Here is a 10,064-nt window from a genome sequence, read left to right as displayed (position 1 = left end):
ATCATCTTAACATCAAGATGCATGGACATGAAAAAAAAATAGATTTCAACTTTTGAAAACAATGCATCTTGTAGTGCATTTTAGACTGTCAATTTTCAAGATTTTCAAGTTTTCATAGATCTGCTCAATCTACATTATTTTTTAAGCTTTAAATTTTATAATTAAAGATGAAAATATATTTTAAAGCAATTACAAAGATTTTTAGTATTGAAACCACATTTCTCGATGCTATTTGAAGGTGTGTTTTACTTTGATTGTTTAGAGCCTCAGCTCTATATTAACTGCACCCATTTTAAAAAGTGGGGTTGTATGCTGTAAGACCAATCACTTTTAATACAAGGAGGTCACAATCAATAAAATATGAAATCCAATAGCTTGGGTGTATACACAGTTTGAAGAATTTTATTTTGAGTTTTGGTCCAAATCAATCACATACACCCAGCCACCAAATTTCACATCTAATGATTAATATTTATTAGTTGGCCTCCTTGTGCAAAAAAAAACAAACAGTCGTAATGTTTAGTACCAATAAACTTTAAAATTTTCCTATGCTTTTTTTGTAGGGAAACTATCATAAAAACCCTCTATTATTTTTTAAATTTAAAGTAGTCCCATATATTTTGTAGTGAATATAGTATATAGATGCTCAAATTTGGGGCATACATCTTGCTACCATTCACTTGTAAAAAAATTAAAATTCATAACTGATGTAAATAAATGATCAAGGTACCTCTATAAATTTTAAAATTATAGGGCGTATTTTAGTTATTTTAATTGTCTTAATTATTTTAAATACATTTTTTAGTATTTTTTAACGAATGTGAGACGGTGAAGAGTAGTAACTCCCCAAACTTGAGCAAAATCTGGTTACTATAAAAAATAGAATTAACCGTAAAATATAATTGGAAAGACCGCATTTCTACATATGCGGTCCAGAAAGTATAAAGCATGCATCTTAAAAATGGATGCAAGCAGGTGTTCCATCTAAAAACAATGAAATCTAACGGGTCCAAATGGTTTCTTACTAGAAATATTATTTTTTGTTTTTAAAATTTATTTATGTTTCATATTCACGATATCAAAAATAGATTTATTAAGAGGCCCACATTTCTACGCATGCTAGCTTGGCCGCATACAAGCCGGGTCTAATATAAAATATATAAGACTATTTCTAAATTTTTAAAAATGAGAATTTTTCAGTTAATTTCGCTTTTTACGAGTAAAAACATGCAAATCCCTTCGTACTGGATAACATTGATTAATCGGTCATTTTCAGTTGGGAAATTTCCCAGTTGGTTTATTTATTTATTTATGGGTGCTCTCTCTTTCTTATCCTGTGAGTACTGACTGCCTCAGGATATAAATTGATTATTTCCTTCTCTTCCACCATATTAGTATCCCTCTCTCTCTCTCTCCAATACAAAAATGGCTGCTCCCCATAAATCCATCTTCCTTGTCTCCATAACCATCTCTCTCTACCTCATGACATCAGCAAAAGGCCCCAATAGAAACTCAGACCCAGTCCCAACCCCATGGCCTGATCAATTCCACTCAATCCTCTTCACGAACTATTCAGGCTCTCTCTCCCTCATTGATCTCTGGTATGACTGGCCCAATGGCAGAAATTTCAACATAATCCAAGACCAATTGGGCAAGCTTTTGTATGATTTGGAATGGAACAATGGGACCTCTTTCTTCTATACTCTGGATTCGAAGAGGGAGTGCAGAAGTGCAGAGGTGGGTGTTGGGATTTTGAGGAAGGATTGGTTGGATGGTGCTCAGTATTTGGGGAGAGAGATGGTTGATGGGTTTTTATGCAATGTGTGGAAAAAGGTGGATTTCATATGGTATTATGAGGATGTGGAGACAAACAGGCCTGTCCATTGGGTTTTCTACACAGGTTTGGTTTCTCTGTCTTCTTCAGAGCTTTTGCATTCTTTGCGTCCTATAAATCCTTTGCTTTTTGTTCACTGGATTTACTTTTGTGTCTTGACTCTAGAGAGAGAGAGGGTAGGCAGCAGAACGCCACCAGTTTCAAGAATTAATCAGACTAGAAAACACCACCTGTTTGAAGAATTGCGATGATTACTAAAAACTGAGAGCTCATCTTCTTACTTGATTCAGATCATTGAATCTCTCTCTCTCTCTGACCATTATAAAACTCTCTTTTAGCTCTCTCAGTGATCCGGTTAAGCCCGGTTTTGGTGGTCAAGTTCCCAAGTTGGAATAAAAATTTACATAAAGTTATTAAAAATTTTGAAAAATAAAATATTATTTTTAATGTGTTCTTACATATTTTCTATTATTTTGGCCGAGATTGGAAAGTATTTTAGTCATAAATACTTTTTTTTACTTTTTTTTTTTTAGATTATTTTTAAAATACCCCTGTCAGAAATTAAATTTTACTCCTTTTTCATTTAGATATGTTTTGTTTACTTTTACTTTAAATATATTTTTTGAGATTTTTAATATCTTTTATTTTTTAAATACCTTTTTCTCCCCAGCAAATACCTGCCATACTCAAAAGCCAGTTACTTGAGTAAGCCAGTTATTTGGACTCCGACGGGTTCCAAGTTACCTGGACCTGCCCATGGCTCGGGTGGTGCCTACAGTGGCGCTCTATTTATTTGACTATAAACGGATCCTGTTTTTAGGTAGATAAAGGGGATTACGGGCTCCTATCTAATTTAAAAATAATTAGTGTATTCTAAAAATGGGGTTGAGGTCGTGATGGTAACACCACCTCAATCTTAGCTATCGGTTTAGATTTCCATTCCTACCAATGCTGTCAAAACCTACAAACAATTTAGGGCTCTATGTTCCCCACTGAACTACCCATAGTAGATTTTGATAGGGAATAGAAACTTGGATCCGTAGCTTAAGCTTAAGTGATGCTAACACTACGACCTCAACCCCATTACCAAAAACTATCAGACAATCCGTAGCTCAAGCTTAAGTGATGTTAACACTACGACCTCAACCCCGTAACAAAAACTATCGGACTCTTATGGCAGGTTACTACAAAATTGTGTAGAAGTTGTAATTATGGACCAAACATGTGCTACTGTGGAGAGAGAGAGACTTGACTATTATTCCCTCGAATTAGGGCAAGTGAACATGTATTAACAAGATGAAATTGCAGGTAGGTCAGCGCATGTGATGACATTTGAGGTAGGGGCAGTTTTGGAGGACGAAAAATGGCAAAGCACCCGTTTATTGTTTCCAAGGAGCCAAAAACAAAGAAGAGGAGGGGACTAAGCCAAACACTTCCCTACAAAACGATGCTGCAATCCCCAATCTCACACCCCACACATTGATGCAACGCAGGCCTGTTCATGCGGGTCCACTGGCCTTCTTTTGATTCTGTACCTCACCTCAATTCAATAATCTAGAGAGACAGATTGCGTGTATCTGCACACCACGACTCTCCTATGCATTTAGCCATAAGAATAAAAGGTGAAGTTTGTACGAGGCGCCCACCTTATACTATAAAAATAAGGCGTACCTTTAAACTTTGATTGGATATATAGTTTAGGGTCGCTTAAAAATCTATTTTCAGATAAAATTTTAAAAATCATACAAATCAAGCAAATCTATAAATAAAAATCTTGAAAATAGACTTAACATGTTACAAGTATGGGTGCCAATGGTACAAGTATGGGTGCCAATGGTCCCGGCCTGGCTGAGAATTTAGGCCTAGTACAGGCTTTCGACCGGCTAACGAAAGACAGCCTTTTATCAGGGGTGGGTCGGGTTTTTAACTGGCCAGCCGAAAATAGCCTAAAAAATCCATAACCTTTCTTTGCCCTCTCTCTCCCCCGGGAGGGCTTCTCTCTCTCTCTCTTTCACCCATCCACCATCTCTCTCTTCCATTCGTGGTCCCTCTCGCTCTAAGATGGTTTCAGCAGTTGGAGATTTCCTACGTAAACTCCATTGATGATTGAAATCTTGCTCAAAAACTCATGCTCAGATGCTGCAAGCGCCTATCAAGGAGATGATTTTCCAGTTCAATACCTAAATTGGGTCTTCTCCCTTTTAAATTGTTCGGAGAGAGCGATAAGCTGAAGCAAATTCCCTGCAAAACTTCGATCGTCTAAAGAAAACCCCCAATTGCTTCGATCTCTGCGGATTGATGGCTTTGGGTGAAGGGAGCTTAAATTTGGGGTTTGATTTGGGCTCTTTGATTTGATCCATATAGCAAGAGAAATTGCACAATGAGGTTCAATTGAAAATTCTAAAAAATTGGTTTTTTAGAGAGAATGTATTTTGAAAAGGAGAAAGAGAGGGCAGTGGTATGAGAAAACAGGTTTTTAGAGTGAGTTTTTAGAGGGGATGGGGGAATGAGGTGGTAAGTGACCACAGTGTACTCACCCCTCTTCCCAATATTTTTTTATTTCCCAATGCTTTTTGAGGGGTTTTTATATTTTTAAAAAAATATTTTAGCATATAATTTTTTTTATTTGGCTTATTACAAACAAGAAAAGTTTGAAGAGAAATTTTAAAAAAATAAAAAACTTCTAAAATTCGGCAAGGCCAAGCATTTGTTGGGACCAAGCCCAGCCCAATAGATTCTTTTGGGCCGGGCCAGGCTTTAACATGATATATTCAAGCAGGATCCGGCCAGGCTCTTCGACCATAATTTCCGGGCCAGGGCAAAATAGTTTTCGGGCTTTTGTAGCTCTAGTTACAATAGATTATTTTGCAGCTCTAGTTACAAGATACAATATAGGACTCAAATTTATTTATTTACTTATTTATTTATATTTGTATATCTCAAGATCGACATGGTGGGTTTTCCAATGTTAGAACCCTCTTCGAGAGGATTTTTGAGGTGCATCTTACTTCAGGTTGACCACTTAACACATTTTCTTAGGAATACATGGCATATTGTAGACGCTTAGAGAAAGGCTCTCCTTAATGTTGCCCATGGACAATTTTAAAGAGATGCCAAGCCAGATGAAATATTTTATACATTCTTCTGATATCCCAATATTCACATTATACAACAAAAGAATGATACATGAGCGCCATCAATGGCTACCACATATCCCTTCTGGTAATTACTGTAACGTGAACACGAGAGAGAGAAAGACAGAGACAGAAACCTGCAACTCCAAACTGATTATGAAGCACCTTGTGAAGCCTTCAAAACGATTTCTTCTGTGGTGGTTCCAATGATCTCATTCGCACGCTTCAATCCAACACCGTAGATTCTTCCCACGGAATCCTGAAACCCATAGGTGCTCTCCTTCAGTTAAAAATAACTTTAATACTTTTTGGGTGTCCAACCAAGTTTATTAAATTTTAACCAAGTTCCAAACTTAAAAATGATACTCTTGTATACTGAAACCAAAATATCATTTACCAACTACAATATATAAGATTAAAAAGAAAGTATAACCAAGGTTAGATTTTTAAGTGATTCTGGGTTGTTTTTCGGAGAGAAATTCTAAAAAACCAAAACATGCCCCAGGTTATGTATTCTGGTCGAATTTGGGTCAATTTTCTAACTGAATCACGATAAAAAGGGTGCAGCACCAAAACAAACAAGCAAAAATCACATTTCTAACATAACTCATATATAGAATGCTCACCCGAGCCACAATACCAAGTTTCTCCAGCTTCTGAACTGCATCGACCACATCGAAGTCGCACTTTTCACCAAACTCTGAGTCCATTAGCTCTTCACATCTTTGATCAAGATCCTGAAAAAGTGGTAATCAAAACACGGCAACTTGTCCAAAGAAAGAGAGGAAATAATATAAGAGAACCCATTATTGTTAGGGGTAACATATTACTTCGATTGTAGCTTTACCCTGCTCCATTAGAATAAAGAATGATATGATCACCTCTTTGACCTGCAGATGCAACAGCATCAGATGCCACCGAATGTTCTTAACAACCTTTTTCCCTTTGTTAATCCCCACGTCTTCAATCTCTCTCTCTCTCTCTCTCTCTCTCTCTCTCTCTCTCTCTATATATATATATATATATATATATGCCACCGAATGTTCTTAATAGCGCCTTTTCCTTGGTTAATTAACGTCTTAAAACTCTCTCTCTCTCTCTCTCCCTCCCTCCCTCCCTCCCTCCCTCCCTCCCTCCCTCCCTCTCTCTCTCTCTCTCTCTCTTGAGAGCAACATAATGTGAGAATCATCCTTACAAAAAGATAATCAAGTATCCCATTAAACAAAGACTAGGTAAAACAAGTAATTACTAATTATTTTCAGTGGATGGCATATTATGTAGATATATAAAACACATTCCAATCTGTAGCCTACTTCTTGCTGAATGACATCATCACACAAATGAAGAAGGGTTCCTTTTCCACTGTCCAGCTGCTTATCGTACATTGATTTTGTAATTAAGTTCTGGTATGCCACCATGTTCTGCTGGAATCTGCACAGCAACATTAGAAATGTGAAATTAATCGATCAACTTAAAATAGATAATAAACGAACACTTTTACTATACCGATTTGCAATAACTAATGCTAGATTTTGCATTACCAAATGAGTAATGTAATCCAAGGAACCATGGAAAATCACATATTCTTTTGGGTCTACTGTACTCCTTTTGACACAATGAACAATGATATGAGTGTGGGACCCACCACAATAAGTCAATACCCCAACGGTGGATCCTGCTATACCATAGTCCATTTTAATGAGAGGTATTGACCCAACGAAATATATGTAGGTCTCCATGCTCCTATAAATTATGGCATACTTATCCCTTTGTATGATATGCAATTCATGTTTATTTGCAAAATTGTCAAAAGTACCCTGGTATGAAATAACTTGGCTTCAAAACAATGCAGGGACCTGAAATTGCAGCCCTCCAGGCTTTTACTGTTAGTGCCTGTGCTGTACCCCACATGCGACTTACGGGAAGTATAACATAGTCAAAGGAGTATGGTAAAGGTTATTTCATTGAGGTGTAAGGATTAACTTCACATGGAGGCAAGTATCTCAATGGCCCTCACTAGGATTACTCTCCACTGTCATTCACCGGGAACAAACCATGAATGCCCCTACTGTATACCATACACCATACCTATTTGATTATAGGATACTTCCATCTTGTGATTATCATGTGCATCACGATAATCTTTAGCTTTATAGCAGTCGTGCTTGTTTGAGCAAAATGAGCATATGCACTCAGAAAACACCATATTTCAACTGAAGCCTAATGGTAAACCTGTAATTGTGTAACACATTTGTAGCGTTTTTAATGAAGCATGATGGTATACATGAAAACTACACAATTTACAACTGTGTTTCCATATATTCAAACAGAACTAGAGAACTATATCTATTGGGGGCCAATAAGCAAATACATTCTGAAAGATAGTTAATTAGAAAAGAAACAGATGGTTAAAAAACTAAACCAATCCATTGGATATTATGTTAGCAATTAAATTACTATTAAAAGCCTGATCTACCAAATCAGATGGATCTCATTGGAACTTCAGCATAGACATGTAACACTTCATAAAGAAAATGCAATTGTTTCCAGCGCCTAGGCGGGCGCCCAGAACCTGGGCGGCCAGGTCGAATCCAAAAAGGATGCCCAGTCAAAGATGCTTCTAAGGACTCAAAATCTTTTGAAAAAAAACCCCAACGGATTTATAAAATATCAAATATTAAATCTAATATCAATGGGTGATGTTTTGATCAAGTTTTGTCAACTTTAAAAATAAAAAAATTTCCGCCTTTGGGCGGCGCGCCCGCCTAGGCGGGGCACAGGCCCTGGATTAAGCACTGGGCGCCCTCCTAGGCAGGTTCCGTACCGCCTAGGCGGCCGCCTAGGCCTGGACACATCGCCTTCTGGACTGCCTAGGCGGCCGCCTAGGCACTAGGCGGTACGCTTTTTTAATCACTGAAATATACACACAGGTTGCTTCAAGTTCTCAATAGAAACACTCACGTAAAATAAATCTTAGCGCAATATCCAATAAGACCAGAAAGGACAGCTATTGTGACCCAAATATCAGCCTTTGGCATTTCAAGAGAACCAACAAGGGTAACCTGAGGATCGAACAAACACAAATTAGCATGGTAGACTTACACGAGTAAAACAATAGCATATTTTTATTATTCACGAATACAAGTGATCATTACAAAGAAGAATGACAATTATGAAGCACAGGAAGTCATCAAAAATGACCATCAAAGACTCACCAATCCAAGAACTGCTGAGATAAGAAATTTGACCCAATCCATAGGGGTTAAACTGGGGTTTTTCTTCTCTGGCTATAAAAATATTCAATTTACTGTCAGCCATAGAATTAGATACAATTTTTTTTCTTTTCTCTATCGGTCAAATTTATGAAAAGGGAAGTATATTCTCCCGAGTATTATGTATGGTACTCCGAAGTGCATCCACCATCCATTCCTGATGATGGAAAATGCAGATTAATCTTGGTGGCAACCACTGGGGTAATCAAGAGTAACTATTAATTACACCTCCAATCAGTCATTGGGTAGTAGATGCCCCTTCAGAACCCCATAAACTCTAGTAGATTAGTGGTAAACATTTCCTAATGGGAAATACACCCCATAACAAGAATCTCTGGTGACCCAAATTGCAGGTGGAAGGCTTACCAGGACTAGTTCCATATCAGCCATTGGAATGTTTTTAAAATGCTTGACATATATTCCTCGGTCAGTTTGAGTCTTACTGCCTGCCCTCCTATAAAGTTCAAAAGCAAATAAGGCAAAAAACTCCATTTGTACTGAGAGGTGTTATTTCAACCTGCCAAAGTAGAGCCACAATCTGGAAGCAAGAGCTCATAAATTAGGGAAGGTATACCATAGTTCAATGGCCTAGAATACATGGCACTCCTAGGCTACATTCACTGACTGCTCTACTGAAAGATGGCTAGAGATCAACTGGAGTGAGGCCCACAAGGGCATTCAGCTTGGTACAGTTAACCTCCAACCATCTAGGAGGGTGGCAGCACCACGGAGGTGTCTAGGAGAACAAAATGCAGTAGTAGTCCATTGAATTTCTTATAGCCTCTCCCCACAAATAAAGCAGTTCCCATAATCACCACAATAGTCAGTGAGCATAACTGCAAAAAGAAATAAAAGGCAACTCTGATTCCACTTGGGAAAAGAAGCATATAACCAACTGAGATCTTGAAGTTTACCATACTTCACCTATAAATAACAATCATCCGATCAAAAGTGGGTTCTTGTATTGTGATCTTACTAAGTAGGTTCTTCATGCTACAGAGAAAAAAATGAGTGTCCTTAATTAAACAAGTCATCAATAAGACATAAAAATGCTGTTCTGCAGAAACACAATGCACAATGCAGCCATTAAAAATGAGGCACATGACATCCATCATCCAATGGAGTAGGGTACAAGATACAACAAAGGGCACCATTATCTGCTCATACTGATAGATGGATATTGATAGGAGTGAGGCCCACGGGGCATTCACCCAAGCATGGATAATCTGCACTGTTTATCATCAGTAACAGATGGAGGATGCCACTTTGGAGAATCATACACCACTCAATTATGATACAAATTTTGTTAAAAATAAATGTTACTTCATATGACTCATCAAAACCTGATATCCATGTTCTCGATACGGATGCGCTCAACCCACAGATCATCCTGTTCTGCATCCTCCCTTATTTCATCAGTCTTTTTGTAATCTTTATGTAGTCGCCGACTTGGCTTCTTGGACAAAACCTTTTGTAGCCTACCAGTCCAGTATCAAGACCAACAATAAATATCTTAAGCTTTGTCTAGACACAGAGAATTGCTTTCTAGGTGCATTGAACACCTTACAGAATAATTAATCAATCAGGGTGTCACATATCACTCACCTGGTAACTCGAAGAAACCAACCCCAAATGCGTGAGATGATCATGTCCAACTTCTCCATTATAAAATAATCACTAGTTTGATCAATCCCAATGCCGCGACGGAATATAATATACTGTAAAAGAAAAGGCGATTCAGTTGATTTCGCCCCAATGTTAGGGAAACACCACACTTCATTGGATCATCACACTCCATTGACATGATGGATGGTCACGGCGAGA

The 10,064-nt window shown here is 37.7% G+C and overlaps 1 protein-coding gene and 1 pseudogene across 4 annotated transcripts in view; one reads left to right on the top strand and one right to left on the bottom strand.

Annotated features, from left to right (window-relative positions):
* The first annotated feature begins 1,330 nt into the window (after nucleotides 1–1,330).
* LOC18434280 (uncharacterized protein At4g14100-like) lies at nucleotides 1,331–3,468 on the top strand (annotated as a pseudogene). Its single transcript, XR_016057618.1, has 2 exons — nucleotides 1,331–1,900; nucleotides 3,143–3,468. The product of XR_016057618.1 is annotated as an uncharacterized protein At4g14100-like (transcript).
* Nucleotides 3,469–4,934: 1,466 nt separating this feature from the next.
* The window catches only part of LOC18434281 (uncharacterized), a 14,952-nt gene continuing 9,822 nt past the window's right edge, over nucleotides 4,935–10,064 (bottom strand). Inside the window, exons 6-15 of one of the 3 annotated variants that reach the window (XM_006844354.4) lie at nucleotides 9,846–9,958; nucleotides 9,584–9,718; nucleotides 9,165–9,233; nucleotides 8,607–8,694; nucleotides 8,184–8,255; nucleotides 7,930–8,030; nucleotides 6,282–6,399; nucleotides 5,799–5,858; nucleotides 5,595–5,705; nucleotides 4,935–5,227 (exon numbers count right to left, since the gene is read on the bottom strand). In XM_006844354.4, the coding sequence (XP_006844417.1) occupies nucleotides 5,123–5,227; nucleotides 5,595–5,705; nucleotides 5,799–5,858; nucleotides 6,282–6,399; nucleotides 7,930–8,030; nucleotides 8,184–8,255; nucleotides 8,607–8,694; nucleotides 9,165–9,233; nucleotides 9,584–9,718; nucleotides 9,846–9,958 (972 nt within the window). In that variant the 3' untranslated portion in view covers nucleotides 4,935–5,122. The remainder of the gene's footprint in view (nucleotides 5,228–5,594; nucleotides 5,706–5,798; nucleotides 5,859–6,281; nucleotides 6,400–7,929; nucleotides 8,031–8,183; nucleotides 8,256–8,606; nucleotides 8,695–9,164; nucleotides 9,234–9,583; nucleotides 9,719–9,845; nucleotides 9,959–10,064) is intronic. The other 2 variants (XM_088869584.1, XM_088869585.1) reach the window with 2 other exon arrangements.

Source organism: Amborella trichopoda, chromosome 6, assembly GCF_054954075.1.
Source record: "Amborella trichopoda isolate Santa Cruz 75 chromosome 6, AtrichopodaSantaCruz75HAP2 v2.0, whole genome shotgun sequence".
NCBI lineage: Eukaryota > Viridiplantae > Streptophyta > Magnoliopsida > Amborellales > Amborellaceae > Amborella > Amborella trichopoda.
The sequence above is the reverse complement of the archived record's forward strand: the minus strand, read 5'-3'. Positions and strand labels throughout refer to the sequence as shown.